This window comes from Tyto alba, unplaced genomic scaffold (assembly GCF_018691265.1).
Source record: "Tyto alba isolate M040663 unplaced genomic scaffold, T.alba_DEE_v4.0 Super-Scaffold_2, whole genome shotgun sequence".
Classification (NCBI taxonomy): Eukaryota; Metazoa; Chordata; class Aves; order Strigiformes; family Tytonidae; genus Tyto; species Tyto alba.
Window position 1 is genome coordinate 25591748 of NW_024881282.1, and position 22248 is coordinate 25613995.

Genomic DNA, 22248 nt, shown 5'->3' on the forward strand with positions numbered 1-22248 from the left:
AAATTAAAGTATACCTTTATTCTGAGTCACACAAGGTTGCTTGTGGATGGTGGCAAACTGTAAGGGAATTTCCTTCCAGGAAAACACTGTGGTTTCTTATCTCCCATAACCAGTCTTCTGGGTTTTCTTCCCATCCTTTGCAGCTTTCTGAGATAATGTTGGTACTGTGATTCCCAGCCAACCACTGTTTTAGTCATGTCTATGCATCTGGGCTGTGCATACTGTCAGGCACCTATGGACCTTGCAAGCAAGTAACCGTAAAATACTGTATTTACAAGTATGTAGAGCTAATGCATCTCATCGTAGAGAGCTGAGGTCTTCTCTGTTTTCTCTTGGTGAAGTTTAGAGCAGCGGCTGTAATCCTGGAGGATGTAGCGATCGAGTCCTGCTGATTCACTGTGTTTACGCAGTTTATTATCTAATGCTGGGTATAAGAGGGATTGACAATCCAGCCAAATTCCCAAACGTGAGCTTACAGAAGAGACACGATGAATGGCATTCTGAGACCAGGGGACAAGATCTGTTGTAAAATTCAACTTTGTGATGACAGCCACTACAAAGTGAAGACAGAACATGGTTTTGAACAGGGATGGATTATCTTAAGCACATAATAAATATATGCACCTTTATTCAAACAACCATTTGAATAATTTGAGCCTCCAAATACCAGAGGTACTTCTGTTTCTCTGGCATAATACTGGAGAGGCTTGAAAAAATGCTCATTGTCGTGAGGCATCACTGAAACCAAGGTGCTCGGTAAAACTGCTGTCGACTGGACATCTCTGCATGTAACACCACCACCAAGAACCAGGAGTGCAACTATTAAAAACAACTCTGGAAAAACACCCCTCTCCTTGAACACGCACCGCACAAGCTCTCAAGCTGGCAGACCCCAGGGTGTCCCCGTGCCCAAGGCGAGCAAATTCAGGAGTCCTTGTAAAACCGGCGACAGTCGCGCTCAAACTTAACCACTTGCTAAGACTGAGGTTGCTACTGCTTCTTCCCACCCCCCCCCCCCCACCCCCCCCCCCCCCAAATGACCAAAAGGCACTTTTCCAGGTACTTTTCCTCACACAACAGCGTTGGACTAGCGCGGGGAAGGCACGGAAGATACCAGAGACTCGGAAGCGTGGGAGCCGGCCGTGGAGCCCCGCAGGGCCCTGCCCAGCGGCTGGGGGGCAATCCGGGACCCCTCCCCAGGAGGGTCCCGGGGAAGGCGAGGAGGCGGGGGGCACCTCCCCGCGCCGGCGGCCTGCGGCTGCCCACGGGCGCTACCCGCCGCGGGCCGCCCCTCCCGCAGGGGGCGCCCTCGGGCGGCGGGGCGAGGCCGCGGGGAGGGGGCGGCCCCGCGGGGACGCGGGCGGGCGCCACCCGGTCCCTTACAAGGCGGCCTTGCGTGATGTCCCCGGGGCGGGCCGCGGCACCCCGGCGGGGGGGAGGCTGCGGCTCCGCGCCTCAGCGCGGCCCCTCACGCCGCCGCGGTGGCAGCGCGGCCCCCCGTGCACCTGCTCACCTGTCTCCCGGCCGGCTGGGGCGGGGGGGGGGGGGGTGTGGGGGGTGTGGGTGTGGGTGTGGGTGTGGGGGGGCCCAGCCCGGCCACTCCCCCCGACCGGCTCGGCGCAGGCGCCCTAGCGGCTACCGCAGGCAGGGGGCGGCAACATGGCGGCGTGAACGGCGGCGGTTTCGGCTCCACAACAACAGCGGCAGCGGCGATCGCTCGCGTCGCCCATCAGCTCCGGGCGCCGCTCGCCTCCGCCGGGCCGCGCCGCAGCTCGGCGGCGCCCGCTCCTCCCGCCCCGCGGAGAGGAGGCGGCCCCGGCTGGGTCAGCCCTCGGCTAACGGGGCATCGGCGCCCATAATAATCCCTCATTATAGCGGCGCGGGGGAGCGGCTCCTGGGACGGTGCCTGCGCCTCGGGCCGGCTCCCTGCGGCCCCGCCGGGTGCGACTGCGGTGGATGCGCGGCTCGGCCCGGCCGGGCGGGGAGGCGGCGGCAGGTGCCGGTAACGGCGAGGGGTAAATGGCGAGCGAGAAGCCCGTGTCGGGGCCGGACCCGCAGCCCGCGGGACTCATCTCCGTCGGGGCCGGCGGTGGAGGCGGCGGCGGCGGCGGCGGCAGCAGCGTCGCGGCGATGGGGGACCTGAGGGCGTCGGGCTCCGGGTCCGTGGTGCTCCCCGCGGGGATGATTAACCCGTCGGTGCCGATCCGCAATATCCGGATGAAATTCGCCGTCCTCATCGGACTCATCCAGGTCGGCGAGGTCAGCAACCGGGACATCGTGGAGACGGTGCTGAACCTGGTAAGCGGCCGGGCACCCCGCCCCGGTGACGCCCCGGCGGGCAGAGGGCCCCAGGGCACCGGCCCGCGCAGCCCACCGCCTCCCGGGGCCGCTCCCTGCGCCCCCCGCCCTTGGGCAGCCCGAAAGGGACCTTCATTTTCCCAGCCCCTCCGTCCCTCCTACACGTACGGCCCTTCTCCAACCCTCTTTCCATCCCAAACTCCTCTTGTTCCTCTCTCTCCCCGTTAATACCGCGACCCGCTCTTCTCCTCGTCGTGTGTATGACAGAAGCCCCCTCAGAGCTTCCTAAACTCCACGCAGGACCCTACCTAGTACAGACAGGCCACTCTTCTCCTTTCCAGAGCCTCCCCCCCGGCCGCCTCCTGCTGAAGTGGAGTGTGTGCAATTCGCAATGTAAAAATTAACACGGGAGATTAAAGTAATTCACAATTTTGGCTTCTAGACGCTGCCCTATAACCTGGTGGCTTACTCACTGGGAGAAGAGTGGCATGAATGTAGTACCTGTTTTTAATTGAAAAAGATTAAAAAAGCAGCCTGAGCTGGTATCTTTTCTTAGTGGCTGAAATGTGTGAAGGGTTTAACCCTGTTAGCTCAGAGCTAGTTGAGTGTTTTATGTAGATGAAGAGGGAGGAGGGAGATTTCTGCAAGGATTTAATGTGCTTTAATATCTGTAATAAAGAGTTGGTTGTATTGCAGTATTGTATTGGGGTGCTTGTGTTTTAATAATCTGCCATGCTTTCCAAAACACATTCTTGTCTGCAAAGCAAGTGCTGTTGCTAATTTTGTTTAAGGTCTGTGCATTGCAAAATACTATTGTACACTGGTAAATAGCTTGAAACAAGGAGAAGATGCTAAAATGTAGCTCCTTAGTCATCTGCTCACTTCATGGAGTGAAAGAGTTACTGCAGGACTGTATGACTTAATGTTTTTGCGCTACCTACACCAAAGCCTGAGGAACCTACAGAAGCCAAACGAGTGGATCTAAAAATGAATCACTTTCAATTATGTGCAATTTGGTGCTGCTCCTGAATGCAAGATTTGCTGCAGCAAAGCTTTTGAAGCAGTTCAGTCAATGAAATAACCTCAATTTTTGCATATAAAATATGATCAGAAAATGACTGCTCAAAACTGGCAATTAATTGAAACTGCCCTTGTTTCAAATGAGTTTAATGCTTCTAACCTCCACTCATTTTACAAGAAGTCATGTAAAGAATATATTTTGTTTCAAGCACTTTAAAAGGATGTATTCTTCTCTTTGACAGTTATTTGCATTTGACCTAGCACAGACTGAATGGAAAAGCTGCAGCATGCAGGGAAAGACATGGTTTGGTCAGATCATTTTAATACTTATGGCTTATCTGAACATACAGGGTTAAAGCCCTAATAGTTTTGTGAATATGTCAAAACAGTAATCTGCTATATTTCCCACTCCTCCCTACAAGTTATTTGACACTTAACTGAAATGTCATTTGTAATTTTTTTTTTTTTTTTTTTTTTTGTACAAGTGTGGTACAAGTCATCATAACTTTATTGGATTATTACCCATTCCTTTAAAAGTAGCGCTTGAAATAAGGGAATGATATGCAGTTATTTTATTAACTGGCTTTGTATAGATCACGACAGATACAAGCATGTTTAATCCTTTTCTGGTTATCTTCCATTCTTACTTTAAGCTCATTTTAATTCTGGCTGTTAATGCATCAGCAACTGGACTAACATTGGCTTGTCTTTGGTGAGGGGAGAGGTTAAAATGTGTTTTGGTATTTGTGTGGAGGACAGACAGTGCTTGTTATAGTGCTTGCATTTAAGATCTACCTACTAATTAGCTTCTATTGCTGAAAACTATGCCTATATTTAAAAATAAACACGAGTGTTTAACAGCGTTCTCAGCATCAGGGGACGTATATGAATGTGAAACTGCTTGAGAGTCTGCTGCAGTAGCGATGCATTCTGGATCAGTCATTACTTAACAGATGGACTCTAATATACAATAGTCAGTATTCTCATAGCAGAGAGAGGTTTTATTGTGTCTGCTGATCTTTTTCTTCTCAGGGCAGTGAATGTCTCAAACTTATGTTTGTATATTTGAAACTTAATTTGCTTACATGTGAAACAAACATAGTGAATATGGCAGATACAAAGTAAAGCTGATGGCATACCCCTAACCTACTGAACATTATCTGATTCTGTATTAAAGATTTTAATAGCAACTTTAAATAAAAAGCAGTTTTGTATTGTAGAAGCATTATTTGGGAGGTGGATGGAGGTGGAGAGAACTTGATTTGTTTTTCTTTTTTGTCTTTTTTTTTTTTTTTCTTTTCTTTAGCCTTTATCTTTACCATTTCCGAATGATTTTTTGAGTGTGATAATGAGTGGACAGAGCTTCAAGAGCTGATCTCAGTTTGATATGTCAGTTGATATGTTAAGTCCTGAGATAAATATAACCTATACTGTACCATATTGGGTACCTATAAGCCATTTGGTAATAGCTTTTTTTGAATTCTGCATAGATGAGACTTCTTTTATTATTGGAGAGAATGAGAAGTTAAAGATTGAGCTACTTATTTTCTTATCTGAGATTATTTCTCTCCTCTGTTTAAAGCTTAAACAAGTCCATTCGTTCTTCCTGCATCTGTGTGGAAGCAGCAGCAACTGTCTGAGACAAAACTTTGGTTTGGCTTGCCCTTGTCATGGAGATGATCACTCTTTTTTTTCCTGTTAAGTATTCCTCTTAAGGTTTCTCTTGGAGCGTCTTTATCATTAAATGTTTGTTTTGGTGGCCCCACACTGAGGTCTCTTACTGCATTTCATATTTACTTCATGTAGTACCTTCTGATGTTGATGGAGACAGTGATTTATTGTATCTGTGAGGTGATGAAGTGCTTTTTAAGCAGTGCTGAAAATCTTTTTCCATGTCTAATATGTTGTTGGGTTTTCAGCTTTGCCAAATTTTAACAGTTGACTTTCAGCTCAGACAGTATTTTGTTCTTGGACATGCCTATGCTGTTTATGGGATTAGTTGTTTCTCTTGATGCTTTGCTTTTTCTTAGTGGCACTTTTTTTCCTCCAAACTTACTGTGTGTTCAAAGTTCTGTCATAGTGGTGAATTTTTTTAATGGGTTATCACTTGGTAGAGTTTCTAGTATTGCTTGTGTTATTTTTCTTTTTTAAACATTGCAGTGGAATACATAATGGAGAGAGGATTCAGCCCTATATATGCCAATGCCTAAGAACTACTTACAGTGATCCTTAAAAAAGCCTGCTAGTGTTAATCTTATGAAGGTCAGAAGATGTTAAGAGTCTAGGAGCTGAAGGCTTTTCTAGAATGATTTTATAGAATATTGTATTCTTTTTACATTTCTGGAAATAGGAGGGAACTCCTCATTGTACCTCATGCGTTCTCTGTGATGGTGCTTATTTTGATTTTGGTCCATGGGTTTAATATGAATTCCCAGGTTCAGCATGCTCTCTCCAAGATGTGTGTTCACTGACCCTTGTGTACTGCAAAGCACCAAACTAAAAAAGGATTTCCTCGCAAACGACATAATCCTCTAATTGCTCTTAGTGCTTTCTCTTCAGGGATATTTTGACACCAATTCTGTGCTTCTATTGATGAAGAGGCCTTTCCCCTTTGAACAGCTCTATTAGTTTTCTTAGGGTGCTGTCAAGGATGTTGTTATTGGCGGGATGTGCTTGTTCTCCATAGTTCCTTTGCTTCCTGATACCCTTTTGTACTTATCGTAAGTGTTAGACTGATGTTTAAAATAAAGTTCTGTACCATGTGCTCCAGCAAATCCGATACTAGGGCAGAAGTGGGTCAGTCTGTCCACCTGTATTCTTCTACTTCAAGTGTATTTTTGTTTCACTTATTTCCTAGTGCAAAATTTCCACCCCTGGCTTTAATTAGATTTTCCAGAATATATCTCAAATGGCCTTTCATTATTTTTACCGACTAGCTTCCTTAATTCTCTTTTTCAGTATTTTAATGGTCTTGGGCATTTTTTCCTTCAGTGTATGTTTTGAACTGTCTCTTGTCTGGCCAGCTTTCATCAAACGTGACTACATGAATGGCATTGTTTCTTACCTTTAGAGAGCTTTCTCTGTTCTAGGTTGAATTTTCGATTTGGAGTTTTGTGGTACTGGTTCTATGACAGTGTGAAATAAGAAAGGTGAACAGGAAGCCGACTGAAACTAAAAAATTGTGACTGGTGCTGACACATGCTGCTTGTTTTTCTTACGCATCTTGAACAGATGATGTAATGCAGATTGGAACAGATTTCAATCTGATACAGGTGTAGCTGACCAGGCTTCTCCTTGTGCAATCTGGAAAGCTTTTATGTCTGTTTTGTCAGGCTAGAGAGTGCTTATAAGTAGGTCAAACACCAAGCATAGTTCAAAAAGTCTCTTGCTGTTCTTGTTGACTACAGCCCACGCTTCTTCCTAGCTCTTCTTGTTTTCTTGGCTGTTCCATCCTACTTCAGTGTTAGTCACCCATCACAAGAGGTAAGCCATTTTTTAGTGCTCTGTCACAGTGTGTACTTGTAGGAGTGGCGTTTGCAGCTTCAAAGCAAATGGGTTGGATTATGTGGGAGATCCTTCTTGTTCTACAGGCTTTGTGTAGCAGTGGTCATAAGGAAAAATGTAAAGGGAGGCATGTGTAAGAAATTATTTTTCCTTTGGTACTTCTTCCCTTCAAACATTGGTTGTGGGTGGTCTTAAGCTAAAGTTGGCTTTTGATGTTTGTGTGTTTTTTGAATCCATTTACAGTTTTGGTTGCTGCAACATTCTGTGGCACAGTTCTGCTCTTGTGTGGGGAGGAAGAATCACTTTTGTTCGTTAGATGCTGTTGTACTCCGAGAAAGCGTGGGCCTCGCGGGCTGTAGCCTCTATCATATGACTTATGTTTTTCTTGTGGAACTAGCATTGCAGGCTTGAGAGTCTTACTCTCTTTTCTTGGTGGAAGCCTTCTCGTTTTTGTAGTATAATTATCCATTGATAGTATTATTCAAAAAGGTGAAGTTTGGGGGAATTTTGAAGTTGTTACGTTGTGGTTTTTTTTTTTTTTTTTTTTTGTGTGTGTGTGTGTGTGTGAGTTTTGTTTTAGGTAGTACTTAACTGGAGGTGGCAATCCTCGTCCAAGATGCTGTCTGTCCCACTGGTCCCTTTTTATCCTGCTCATATTATCTCCATACCAAGCTATGTCAGGATGTTACTGTAGAAGCTACCTGAGCCATATTAAAAGAACAGTATCCAACACAAGACTTAGTAATAGCATTCCATGAGGGGGCTACTTAAGAGTACTGTATCTGCTGTCATTATCTAATACTTTAATGGAAAACTTAGTTTTGGTTACAGAAAAATCTTTGAATGACTGAAAGATTGCTTAATTTCTTTCAGTATAACTGATTGCTTTTGGCCTTTTTATCTAATATTTGACAGTAGGTGTTTATGGGTGGGAAGTTTTTCAATCCTTGTATCGGTCATGAAAGACTGATATTTCAGCAGGCAGCTTGGAATCTGCTGTGGTTCTGGTATGATGGATTGATGCATTTCTATGGACGATAACTTTTTAAAATCTGTCATTGTGGTCATATCGGAGTATTCCTTACCACTTAACTCTGAACAGCTGTTTTCTTCTTAGCTTTACATCTTACTTGTCTTTACAGGATTCAGTTCATGGATTATAAGGAAGGTGAATACTTAGAGGCTTTTTTATTATTTTTCTCACACTGAAGTAAGAAAGTTCTGAGACTGGTATTAATAAAACACATGCAGTCTCTGGCCTTTCAACCTACTCTCACCTGAGACCCTATCTATGTTTTATCCCTTTGCATCAAGCAAAGGGTTAGCACCTTTCTCTATCAAGATGCTATTTTTACAAAATTGTGACCTGATTCCCCATTTAAACCATGTGTTTGACAACAATAAGCATTTAGCAGTGTACTCAGTTATACACTAATCTTTCTCTCCCTTCCATATTTTCCATCACTGTCCCTCCCTGCCCCCTGGTTTTCAGATGAATACTCAAAGGGTAGAAGTCAAGGGACATGGGTCAATCAGGTTGATGTCTAGGAGGCTGTGGTGCAGGTTTTTTTTTCATGTTAATGCTTTTCAGTGTCTCCACTCATACTTTTCAAATATTAATTAAAGTCTATATTACACCCTTAAACCCCTGCCCTCCCACATCAAACCTCTGCCCCGGGCCCCGGCCACATCAACACCCAGAAACTGGGTGGATTATCTCGGAATTCTTTCTGAGGTGTTTGTTCCCCTTTCATTCCATATTGAATTTAGTCAAAGTAGAATGAAATCTGTTACTGGGTTAGTACCAAAACCAAGACTTGTATTCCTTGCTAAATACTGTGCACAGTATTAACACAGCTGTGTTAACTTAATAAGCTATCTAAGCTATTTCAAATCAGTCTCTTATTCTTACCTGTTCATTATTTGGTACAGAGCTTTTTTGTTTTCCTATTTTAGCCTGTCTCTAAATCTGTCATTTCGAATCAACTTGTGTTGCTCTTCCGTTACTACAGCATTTTGTAGTACTTTACACATGAACAGTATCATTGCACCTACCTCATTAGTTGATAGCTTGTATGTGCCTTGTGGCCAGAGGGTCACTGCAGTAGTGTGTGTTTATGCTGATGAAAATTCATTTATTACCTAATGGAATTTGACTCTTAATTACCGTTCATATGTTTTGAAATAACCCCATTGTGGAGTTTTATTAATTCTTGCATAGACATGACCTTTAAGTTTTCTTTAAATCTGAATCATATTTAGAACTTCCTTTTATAAACAAAGGCAGCAGATCTTTTGAAATATCAGTTTTGAATGTGATGATCTTCTTCCCATTTCTGTATTGCAAAGGTTTGGCTTGGATGTACTGTGAATGATACAGTATTCAATATATGATAGTCAGCATAAAGATAATGAACAATTAAAGAAAAAAAAAGGGATTATTTGTGGAGAGTCACATATTGCTTCCTTAATGATAGAAATACCTGTTTCAACTATAGGATTATGATGTATTTCAACTATTTGAACTATAGTTTCGCAACTTCCAATTTAGGAAGATTGTTAATGACATTGATCTCTAAGAGAAAGATTATCTGTTATTTCCAGTAGAGAAGCACTTCAACTTCTGATCAACCTAATGACTCTACTAAAATTTGTGTTCTGGTAATTTTTCATGGTTTAAAGTTTGTTCTACTTTTGAAGTACAAGGAAAATGACAATCTTCAGTAAATAAGTAAGTCTGAGTAGTTTTGGTGTTACTGAGATTTACACCGGTGATGTCAATTAGTCTGTATTAATGCAACCCTATAATGTGACTACCCTGCTTTAATGTAAAACTGGGTTGCATCAGTGAAATTGTTCCAACATAACAATTCACTGGAAGCTTGCATAAATGTGAATACTGCTCATGCTATTCAACAGCTTACAAATACTTGACTTCTATATTTGGAAAACGATGCTTCTTTCACTGCCCTTTTGTTGACAGTTGGAAGCCTTTCTTAACTATGCAGAGTAGGTATTATGTTTTGGAATTAGCTGAAAGTGAGATAGGGCAAGATACTTATTTACAAGTGAAATTGTTACTCGTATCGTGCTTCTGGGTACCTGATGGCTTTTGTAGTACTGGGACAGTGTAGACAGAAGGATGGAAATAGTAATTCTTTGAGTAGAACCTTCTAAACTAAGTCCAGTACCAACAAAATGGCATTGTAATCAGTTCTACTTGATTTCACTGTTTGTTTTTTGCCTTTTAAGTCTTTATGTTCTATGACAAATACTCAATTATATAAAATTTTTGAACTTTTACTGACTTCTGATTGCCTAAAAAAAAAGGTTTTGAATATTTATAAACACAAACATGAATTTAGAAACATGTCCTTTGATTCACAAAGGAGTCTGTACAAACCTGTTGAAACATTCTTTCCTCCTACAGAGTTTAGAAAACAATAAGATATGTTTTCATTAGATATACAATAGTAACCAGGAAATACACTTTCAAGCTTGTAATGAACTGGCTGAAGCCAAGCCCTGTCTTGGGTTGCTTGTGCCTGACCCGTCCGAGTTTGCTCTTACTGTTCAGCAATGCTTTGTGTAGTTCACTGCATCCAAAAAAATATTTATTGATTTAATTGTGAGCTAAAAATTTTTCTATTTCACTTTCAATGTTAAAAGCCTATAATTAAAAAAAAAAAGAAAAAAAAAAAAAGAAAAAAAAAAAGATTACTTTGAAATCAAGTTAGCATTCTTGCTTAAAGTTGAATTTATGTTTTATAGCTAACAGAATGGGAAAACTCTCTGCCCCTTCCAGTGGAGCATATACATCAGAATGTAGCTACAGAGTTTTCTCATCTCCAATTGTTTAGCATCTCCATAATGTGAGAAAAAGTGATCTAGTATATCAGAGGGTGTTATAGAGGGAGAGTATGCTTTTCAGCGTCCTGGAGAATGGACTTGGGGATTCAGCATCTTTGTGGAAGCTCATTAGCTGCAGATTTTCAATTGCAGAAATTGGAATGTTGAGAGAAGGGAGCAAGAGCTTTTGCCTGAAATGAGAAGAAAAAGCCAATTTTGTAGGAAGAAAGTAGCTTCATCCCACTTCAAATCATAATTTCTATCTTAATAAATGAAACTTATCAAGGGGCCTCTGAAAGCTGCATTGTGGTTATGTGAAGTTATGAAAAGAGGAAGGAGGTAAAGAATCTTACTAAGTGGTGTGTTATACTTTCATGGCTGGTGACTTTTGCTGTTTTGAGAATGAGAGTTCCAACAGAAGGCATCATTGTAAACACAATGTTTACACATCCAATAGGATTGTTTGCCTCAACATATTCTTCCATGAGCAAGAAGTTTGCTGACATAAAATTGTCAAAAGTTATTCCAGTGAAATACATTATTTGTTTTGGTAAATGGCAAGGTGTGTTGTTATTTCTAAGTCATAGCTGTGACTGGTGGCTCCATGGCTGTTGATATTCACATGCTGAATACCTGAAACTTATGGAAACATTTGTGTAAGACTGCATGGGACTGAATAAGTTCTTCCAAGCAGGATGCTCAAGAGGTGGGAGCTACTTCACTCTTTTAATTCTTTTTCCTTAAAGAGATGTGTGGAGCCCCTGCCCCGTGTTTTAGCCTCTGGGGTTCCAGAAATCCTTGCTGCTGCTTCTGTGTGTTCAGCTATGGCATGTATACCTTCAAACAACCTGCAGAAGTCTTTTGGTTTTTGTTTGTTTTGTTCTATGTGGCTTCTGGGTGATTTGAAAGACTTTCTCATGTACCCTGTTCCCTCATGGAAGTATTGCCACCTCCACTGCATCTTTTGATATTTTAGAGAGCATTATGTGAATGCAGAAGTAGACTTACAAGAAGAGCCTGTTAGAGTTTTAGAGTTGCATCTACTATTGAAGGCTGAAATAATTTGAGTCCATCTGAAAAGAAGCTTCAGCATACTGTCCTGGGCTCTCATGCAACACTTTTTTTTTTTTTTTTTTCTTTTTTTTTTCTCATCAGAATCATGTTAATGATCATGCCTCATCATTCTTCTCTTTGGCACTTACACTACAATATCATCCTAAAACATCATTGTCAGAGCACTTTCATAAGCTAGTGGAATCACAGAAAATTCAAAGAATTGTATAACAGTTAAGGACGGAGGGGACCTCTGGAGGACTCTAGACAAAAATCTGTGCTGAGAGCTGGATCAACTAAAGCAAATTGCTCAGGGGCTTGTCTGGTTGGGTTTTGGATATTTTTAAGGGTGGAGACTCCCATGTCAAGTTTTTAGTTAGGTCTAAGTGGAGTTTCCTGTGCCTGTTGCTACTTGTCACTGGCTGCCACTGAGAAGAGTTTGGTTCCCTTGTCTCTACCCCCTGCCCACCCTACCCCCCCTACAAATACACATACACATTTATAAAATCTCTTCAAACCTTCCCTTCTTAAAGCTAAACAATCCCATCTGTCTTCAGCCTTCCTTTGTGTGTCAGATGTCCCAATCCCTTAATCATTCACACATTTAGATCTTTATTCTCCTTGTGCAGATAATAGTGCTCCCTTTTCCAAAAAGTGGGAAGTGGAGTCTGGGAAGCCTTTTAATTATAGCAGCCTTTTTCCTCATCTCACAGTATGAGCTGCAATATCTACCACAAATAATCCAGTCAATATTGCTGTGTCTAACCCAGCAAAGGACAATTTGCACCACATGCAGCCAAGAAAGAAAACAGATCTCTTTGAGCCACAGCAATGAGTGTTTAGTTTTCATCTCTTGTGCCTGCTCATTAATAGATAGCCGTGGATGAAACACACAAACACAGGAGTGTCTGTCAGTTCTGCAAATCAGAGTTATGGCTGTGGGTAAGCTTTATTTCTTGGATTTTGGAAATATAAATATAAAATGAAGCTACATTTGATATTCTGCTGAAAATGTGTGAAGTTAATATAAATGGCTTAGCACTGAGTTAATGAAACTTTGTAGCTCTTAATGTACACTGTAACTATTACCTTCTTCAACAAATTATCATGAATTGAAATTAAACTAGAAGAGCTATTAGTGCAGTCTTCAAAGTTACAGATGCTTGATATCGGAAGGAAAAGAAATACAAATAATCAATATAGAGCCAAAGCTGTTGAAGTTCTTCATTGAGTTTGTTGAAAATAATGAATTAATGACTCCATAGTCTAATATTTATAGATTAAATTTTCCATAGCACTTTATGTGTGTGTAACTATAAGTAACTTAGAAACTGTAATATATTAAGCAAAGATTATTGTGTAAAAATTTTTTTTAAAGTTCCTGTTTCATGGAAAGAAAACAATTATTTTGTTCAAAGTAACTTATGTACAAGAATAAACACATTGAGACTGGAAAAATGTGTAGGCTCTCTGAAAGGGAGTCTTTTGACAGTTGATACAATACTGTATTTGACATTTTAAAGTTAGTGCTCACTGGATAGGAGTTTATTTTTTTCTTTAAAATGGACTGTTCTTCAGTGAAGGAGTTGATAGTTACAGGTATTTCCTAAAACCAAGGAGCAGGTTATTCCTAGTTCTCACAGTCATGATGATGATTTCCCTTATTACTAGTATAAATGGTTATTATAACAAGGGAAAATTAATTATAGTAAAATATCTTATGTGATTTTTTTTTTTCCCCTAATAAAAAATTATTAAATCCTACTTAAGAACAAATTTGGATCTGCTTGCTTTTTTACATGTCCTGGTTCAGTTAAAAAAAATAGTTTTCAAGTCTGTAGTCATCTTTCTCACTTGAAGGTGTAGTTTACTAAGCAAGCTTTCAGTTTTTCAGAAACCCAAAAGCTCAAACTAATGAAAAGACATGTAAAACACGTCTTAAGAGCCTTTAGTGTAACTAAAAGCAACAATCAGAAGGATGGGAAAGGGCAGAGGCAGAAGTTTGAACAGAATGAGACTAAACCATATAAGCTAATACTTTTAAGAACAGACTCAACTGGCCAAGTATCATCTTTCACAGTCCTAACAAGTATCAGCACAAAACAAAATTGTTTAGGTATTTATCTATTAAGAAAAGATACTGCTGAAAGGAAGCTTTACATTTAGAAAAACTCTAACAGTTTGAGTGGAAAATCCTGAGTACAGCAGGTTATCTTCTCTCAGTGATGCAGTGTCCACCTGGATTTACAGAGACCTTGAATTGACTGGTTAGATGATGTTTTACTAATTTTTGAGGTGTCTGAGGGAATTACCACGATCTGTTAATACCAGAGTCGAAGCCCACGCGTGGGCTTCAAAATGTTTTAGGTGTTGAATTTTTTAAGTAATCATTCACTTAAAACTAAACTTAAAGCCGTTAAGAGGTTTCAGAGTATAAATAGAAAATACCTGGTTTTTGTTTATAGCCCAGATTTAAGATCTTGGATCATTAGTCACAGCTATGGTTTGTGGTTCTAGCCTATCCTCTGAAATTAGAATAGCTGCAAATACTTGTAACTGAGCTCTTCTCCTGCACTAGTTATGATATAACTGGCTTTTGGACTTACTTTAAGTCAGTTGAGCCGTGTTTTAGCCAAAACATACCTCTCCCTGAAAAGAGACTAGCACGTATGTATTTTCTTCTGGCTGAGATCAGTCCTAAGTGTGTCCTGTACCAAAACCTGATATTATCCAGATGTGCACAAAAAGCTGTAAGAAGCCCAAGGTGTTGATACAATCAAAATCCTTTCTGGAGGTCAGAGGAATCTTGAGAACACTTTGTTTAAATTATTATTTCAAAGATCTTCTCTCATATGCTCCTTGTGAAGTTACAATAGATTTTAGGGCTTCCTCAGTAAGGAAGCTGGTTAAGCAACCTGAACTGAACTGGTGCCAGCCTGCTAACACAGGGATTCAGTTTTCTGAACTGTATCCATGGTCATTTTCTGTCTTTCTGTATTACAGTCTTAGTGTTGTGTTTCCCCCAGCCCCTTATAGGTAGGTACTAGGACTTTTGGGGGTATTATGGCATTTTTGAGGATGAGGGTTGGGTTTGTTTGCTTAAGCAGTCCATCTGAACTGGCTAGATATGTTTTTGAAAAAATCTTGGTTTTAAAAATTTCCTTATGTGTTCATTTTGTAGAGTATGAGCTGTTGAGGAGACCACATACTTCATGGTACAAGCTGCAACTGACAGTGCAGCCAACATGAATTTTGATTTAAAATTCCTTTAAGAAGTCTGGCAGATTACATGGGAGATAGGAAGGAATTGTTTGTGGTCTAAAAACAAATCCTGACTTAAGAAAAACTCCTTGGCGCTTCTATTTATTTAGAAAATTGAAAGCCAACTAAGTAGTCTATACTTAGTGTAGCAAAATGAGATCTTTAAAACACTACAATGAAAGGCTACTGTGGCATTATTAAAAATTAATACAGCCAAGAAAGTTATTGAGAATAGTAGCATTTAGCAGTAATTGTTAATACATTTTGGTACTGCTATCTGGCAAGTAGCTTCCAGCTTCTTAGTCCATGTGCAGTTTCCCCAATAATATTTTAAATTGTTTTTCTCTTCTCATATATTTGTAAGTTAAGAGTATCTAATCTGCGTCAATATGTTTGTACTGTGACTGAAAAAAAAGACTCGCCTGAAGTCTTTTATTGTTCTAAGCATCAAATAAGCTGTAGAGGAAAAACACTTTAATCAGACTGATCTTTGGGGAGTAAACTGACAGAGAAAGAACTATATTATGCTTTGTGGAGACATTGTCTGGGATATTGCTTTGGTTCTGAAGGTGTTGGGTTCTGAAGGTGCTAGTGGGGGGCTACAGGGGTGGCTTCTGTGAGAAGCTGCTGGAAGCTTCCCCCATGTCTGACAGAGGCAGTGCCCGCCGGCTCCAGGAAGGACCCACCGCTGGCCAAGGCCGAGCCCATCAGCAACGGTGGTAGCACCTCTGGGATAACGTGTTTAAGAACGGAGGGAAAAGAAAAACCCAGCAACTTCAGGCACCAGAGCAGAGATTCCCCCTGCAGCCCCTGGTGAAGACCATGGTGAAGCAGGCTGTGCCTCTTCAGCCCGTGGGGGTCCACGGGGAAGCAGATCTCCACCTGCAGACCCCACGCCAGAGCAGGTGGGTGCCTGAAGGAGGCTGTGACCCCGTGAGAAGCCTGTGCTGGAAGCAATCCGTTCCTGAAGGACTGCGTCCTGTGGGAGGAACCCATGCTGGACCAGTTTGTGAAGAACTGCAGCCTGTAGGAAGGACCCACGTTGGAGAAGTTCATGGAGGGACGGTCTCCTGTGGGAGGGATCCCACACTGGAGCAGGGGAAGAGAGCGAGGAAGAAGGAGCAGCCGAGACAAAGCGTAATGAACTGACCACAGCCCCCATTCCTGTCCCCTTGTGCCACTTGGGGGGAGGAGGGAGAGAATTTGGAAGGCAAGTTCAGTCCAGAAAAAGGGGAGGGGTTGGGGGGGGAAGGTGTTTTTAAGATTTGGTTTTATTTTCTTATTACCCTACTGTGATTTGATTGGTAATAAATTCATTTCCCCAAGTTGAGTCTGTTTTGCTCATGATGATAAATCCAAATGATCTCTCTGTCCTTATCTCAACCCGCAAGCCCTTCCATGTATTTTTCTCCCCCTTTTCATCTGGGGAGGGGGAGTGATAGAGCAGCTTGGTGGGCATCTGGCATCCAGCCAAGGTCAACCCACCACAGAGAGATAGGTTTTGTTTAAATGATGGAGACATTTTGAAATACGGTTCTTAAGGAGGTACAGAAAACCTGTGGATTAAACATTTTTGTTTATAGTTGTAAAGAGAATTACGGTTTTATGCAGAGATTGATCGGTGTACGCTACTATTCATTTCTCTATTTCAACAAATAGCTGCTTTTCAGCTTTTGAAATCTGTGGACTTTCTTCATTGCATTGACGTTTGCAGTAGTGAGGTATAATTAAAAAAAAAAAAAAAAGCAATTGATACTTTAGAGTGATGAACAAGGTTTAGTTATGTGTGCTGGCTGTCTTAGAGGCATTGCTGTTTCTGATACACGAATAGGTTCTGACTAGTTAACTGACTGTGGCATGCAGCTCTTCAGCTCCAGTGCTGTGTCTGGAAAGTCTTTTTTGACAGAGAGGAATCAGCTTGTTCTCTCATGCAGATTGCTGATGTCTCTCTTCATACACGTGAAGCTATTTAGAGACTTCTTGGAGGAGAGTGTTACCAGTTAATGGCTTGTATTAAACTTTTTATTTCATTAATCCCACATTCTACTTCGATGCGATGTGGATAAAAGTGCTTACATTTCATGCTCTGTAGCTTTTGCTTATACATCTAGGGATTATTTCCTACTAAGTAGTGCCCCTTGTGTGGCACATCCACTGGAAACGCACGTCCAGCTTTCACTCAGAAGGCTCAGAACTTGGGTCTTGCAGGATTTGTATCTCATAGCCACACTGTGCTTTTTAAGTCCTTGGCTGAACAGAAGGAGGGCTATGACTGTTCTTCCTGTGGAGAGTTCATAGTGGTTGAGAAATTTTACCCTGGTTTGGAATATTATAATTAATTATGTATTAAAGAGGAAATTAAATGTTTTCTTTTTTCAAGTCTAACAGACAGCTAATGCTATTTAAAACTGTCTTGTATGGGAGAAAACTGTAATGTATTTGTTATAGTTGTTGAATGGCAAGTTACAATTTAAATGTAACATGAACAACCAAAGAGGACCATCATAAGTTTATATCAGTTCTGGATATGTTTAGAATGCACCCAACCAGTTTTCAGTTAAGCATCACACTGCCATGTCACAGTTACCGTGAGATTTCTATTTTTTTAACTGGAAGGCTGGAAGATTTTTCTCATTCTTTTCTAGACGAAAAGATCAGGGCCATGTTTGAACTCCTTCCTTAGCACTACAATATCGTTTATTTTGGTTTGGTTGACTGCCAGAGATCAGTGTATGTGTGTGTGTTCTACCTATAAACATTTGTTTGTCTTTATCTGTATTTGGTAGTTATATCATGGATGCTTACATAAGATTTTCTTTCTGTAGGTGAGAGAAAAAGCAGACAAAGTTAAATAATGTTAAAATTGCATTAAATTCCTTTTTTTTTTTCTTGCACAAGGCCAGTTAAGACTTTCACAGATGTCTGGCAGATTTAATTGCAAACTACCATTGAACTGCACACCCATTGTTCGGTTGGATCATCTTTTCTTGTTTAAAAATTCATGGCAAAAATGAAAGAAAATGGAATGCTTAGTGAGCATCAGTACATTATAAATGTAAATATAAGCATTTGGAGGCACTTCTGTGGTATGAAAAAAAAATGTTAACGTAGATGTTATCCAGCTTTGAATCACAGAATTCTGAAGCCTTAAAGATGAACTATGAAGGTTGGTTAAAATCGGGGAAAAAAAGAGCCTAGATCAGTTACAGAATGTTAAATCATGACTCACAGAATAATTTAGAATGGAAGGCCTCTTATTAGTGGTAGTCAAAACTGAGAAAGCATGTATTCAAGTGTAGGCTTTGAGGGAGGGTATGATGGAACACATGCAGATCTAAAAATCTGATACCTTCCAAATATTATGCTTTTCTTTGTTGTTTGCGTAAGTAAAAGGATTTGGGTTTAATTTCCTTTCAAAAATGTTACAGGTTGTTTGTTTAAAAAATGTGGCTTTATGGGACCTGTACAGTCCTCTTGTCCTCAAGAGAGAGAGTAGCCTTGTGGCTCATCTTCATTGGTTGCATTGGTGACACATTAATTACAGGTGAATAAAATTTGCTCCTTTGTGATGAAGGGGCTCTACAGAGCTGTTTACAGTAAAAGGTAATTTAAAAAGCTACGTCTGCTCTGAGTAAGCAGATAAAACTGGATTAAAAAAGGGACGTATCTCTTTAGTGAGGCAGTATTAGTAGTTTTAGACATTTATTGGCCAGTGATTTCTTTCTCATTGTTCAGTTGGTTGGACTTCACTTTCTTCAGAATGGAAATTTAAATTAATGTACTTAAAGATTCACTTTTTTAAATACTTTACTATCTTTACTATTTAAGTTTTCCTTTGATTTGCAATAGTAAAGTTCACCGTAATCCTTCTCGTAATATCAAACAATGGGTTATGGCTTCACTTTCAAATTAAGTAAAAATCGAATTATCATGGAGAGCAAGTATTGAAGATGCGTTTTAGTTGACGGTATTTGTGGAGTACTGGGTAGATACTGTTAGCAAAGAAAACAGAAACCAAGTATCTGATGCAAGCTTTGTCTGTTTGGATTTTTTTTCTCTTTTTTTGGAGGCCTATTTACATATTTTCTCCCTTCAGTTTCCATAGATTCACTATTACAGCTTATCTGTAGCTAAAATTATTGGAATTTTTTTCCAAATTCTTTTTTTTAAATCATTCTTCAAAGTGAGTGTTGTTACTTATTGAGTAAAAGTAGGGCTACCATTGTCTTTTATCCTGCGTAAACAGATTACATTTTCCTTTACTTAAATTCTCATGAACATCAGAGCTGTGCCTATTCTTACAGGATTCAGGGCTGTTTTGTTTTTTTTTTTTATGGATTTCAGATAAAAAAATAAGCATATATTTCTAGCTCTGCATTCCTTAAAATAAAAGCATAATTTTCAAATAATTTTCCCAATATTTGAAATGTGGAGTATTTCTTCTGGCAGGAGTATTTTAGCAAAATACTTCTTTCCATATAAATCCTCGATGTACTTACATTAACATTACTAAACTACTTTTCATAAAGAACAATAAAAAATCATTTTCAGAATTGTGGGATGATTTTGTTATTTGGTTGGTTTGTTGTTTCCTTTTTGGTTGTTTTGTTTTTTTTTTTTTTTTCCTTAAAATGCGTATTCTTATGGAAGAAATAAGGGCAAATGGAAAAAAAAAAAAAAAAAAACAAAACAAAACCAAACACATAATGACACAATCTCATTGACTGCAAGTCAAGTCATTTTTTTTTTAAAAAAAACTTCTTAGAATACCAGTCTTATTTTAAAATAAATTTATTTAAACTAAAAATTGAAGCTGGTTATTTGCACAGAGGGATACTAAGGTGGTTTCAGGTTGTATATCATGTTATATATATCAGGTTATATCAGGATATGATCTGTGAAAGTTTGTTTTCCAGACTGATTTGTTGATAGATCTATGAAGGGTTAGAATTAGATTACTAATATCATGTTCAGTTGTGAGAAAATGATGGATTTTAGACAGCATCTTTTAAAGTAAAAAGTTAATTAATCTGTGCCCTGTCACGGTGGATTGTATTTCTACATTTTTTCATATATATTTTTTTTTTCCAAATGACTTCTGAATATCAAAACCACACTTCACTGTATGCCTATATACTGTTGAAGGAAAAAACGGAAGTTTTAAAAGCATATGAGAAACTATACAAAGAAGTTCTAATGAAAAAATCTTTGTGATCATGAAGTTTAATTGCTATAGTACTTTTTGCCTAAAGGGATGCTTTCAGTGAACATTTTTAACTGTGTGTAAATAGCTTCTAATATAACAAGGGGAAAATATTTTACATGCAGATTTATACAAATCAAGTAAGTCTGCATCTTAATACAGCAACATAGATGCAAATACAACCTTTTTATTTTTAAATGAAAAATAAATGCATATGAATTTTTCCAGAAACTTTAGTTACCTCTTTAATATAAAAGATTTTTTTTTTACTTCTCCCTCCCCCTTCATGAAATGTGGTAAGTTAGATAGGCCATCATCTTCTGTTAAGTTGTTGTTGGAGGAAATAATTATGTGGTGGAGATAATCTAAGCACCATTTATTGGACATTACTTGAGTTCTTCAGAAGTTAAGTTTTACGGAAGAGGGCAGATTTAGGAACCAGAGTAACTTTGAAGAGTGAGATTTATACAGTTCTAAAAAATCTCTTCAAAATTTCTTGGTCATGAATGTAAAAGACAGCCTTTAAACCCTCTTAAGTATTTCCTTAACCAAAGAACCAGTGGTGATGGGTAAGTTCCTGTAGTGTTAACATGCATCTTGCACACTCAGATTACCAGCTGAATTTCAGATCGGTTTGAAATGTTCAAGTATGGTACTAAACATCTTGTGGAACTCTTATATTCATCAACAAGTTAAAATATTTATTATAAGCGCAAAAAGGGAGGTTCCTCGGTTAACCTGAATAATTGGTTTATGGGAAGGAAAAGGTGGAAGGGAAAAAAAAAACCTCTAACATTCAGTAATTTCACAATTTCAGTATTTATAAAACTGTGCTCCAAAATGACTTGGTATATTCCTCTTTTCTGGCTGAGTTAGACATTCTTGCTGTAAGACTGTGTGCCTGTATTGCATTAAGGTTGCATTAAAGAAGTTATTTATTTAAATAAAATACTGGTTTGGTATTATATTCTTGGTGTTTTTTGATACCTGAATCTAGAGTTGCCAGTCATAAACCTGTGAAATTTCTGCTTAGGTCATAGAATCACAGAATACCATGTTGGAAGGGACCTCAAGGATCATCTGGTCCAAACTTTCTTGGCAGAGGCCTAGAGGAGATGGCCCAGCAGCCTGTCCAGCTGAATCTTAAGAGTGTCCAGTGTTGGGACACTTCCCTGGGGAGATTATTCCAGTGGATGATTGTTCTCATTGTGAAGCATTTTCCTCTTGTGTCCAGTCAGTATGTCCCCAGGAGTAACTTGTACCCATCACCCCTCGTCTTTTCCATGGGACCCCTTGTAAAAAGGGGTGCTCCATCCTCTTTGTGGCCAAGTACTGGAACATGATGGTCTCCCCTTAGGTCTTCCCTAAACCTTCTCTTCTCCAGGCTGAACAAACCCAGCTCTCTCAGCCTTTTCTCCTATGACAGACTTCCCAGGCCTTTGATCATCTTTGTGGCTCTTCTCTGGACCCTCTCCAGCCTGGCCACATCTTTTTTGTATAGCAGGGACCAAAACCAAACACAGTATCCCAGGTGTGGCCTGACAAGCATCAAGTAGAGTGGGGTAATGACTTCATTATCTCTTCTGGTGATGCCCTTGTTGATGCAGCCCAGCATCCTGTTGGCTTTCTTTGCTGCAGCTGCACACAGATTTGTGTATCCTTGATTTGTTGTAAAGGCAGAAAAGAAATGCCACCTTGTCTTCATTGTGATAAAATATTTTATTTGAATAGCTTATTTATTTTAATAACTATATAGTATGGCAGTCACTAATTCCTGCGCTGCTGTGAGGTTCTTGCATCAGAGTTTTTTTCAACTTAACAGCAAGAGTATATACAGTAGTTGACTGCTGATGAAACTACGGCAGTTGATATTAAGATACATGCTGAAATGGGGTATACATAATTCTATCCTTCAAAGTCAAAATTTATGACTACATAGCAGACGCCTAACAGAAGGGGAGGTCATTTACAAGCTCAGCTCTTTGGATGAGGTTTTGACAAAAGAGGATGTACTGATAGATAAATGTAACTGAGTGATGTCATTCCAAATTTAAATTAAT

At 40.0% G+C, this 22248-nt stretch overlaps 1 protein-coding gene across 9 annotated transcripts in view; it reads left to right on the top strand.

Moving 5' to 3' along the window:
• The first annotated feature begins 1636 nt into the window (after positions 1–1636).
• Positions 1637–22248, top strand: part of NBEA (neurobeachin) — a 518250-nt gene continuing 497638 nt past the window's right edge. For all 9 annotated transcript variants that reach the window (XM_042793382.1, XM_042793373.1, XM_042793375.1 and 6 more), the window contains exon 1: positions 1637–2298. In XM_042793382.1, coding sequence (XP_042649316.1) covers positions 2020–2298 — 279 coding nt within the window. In that variant the 5' untranslated portion in view covers positions 1637–2019. The remainder of the gene's footprint in view (positions 2299–22248) is intronic.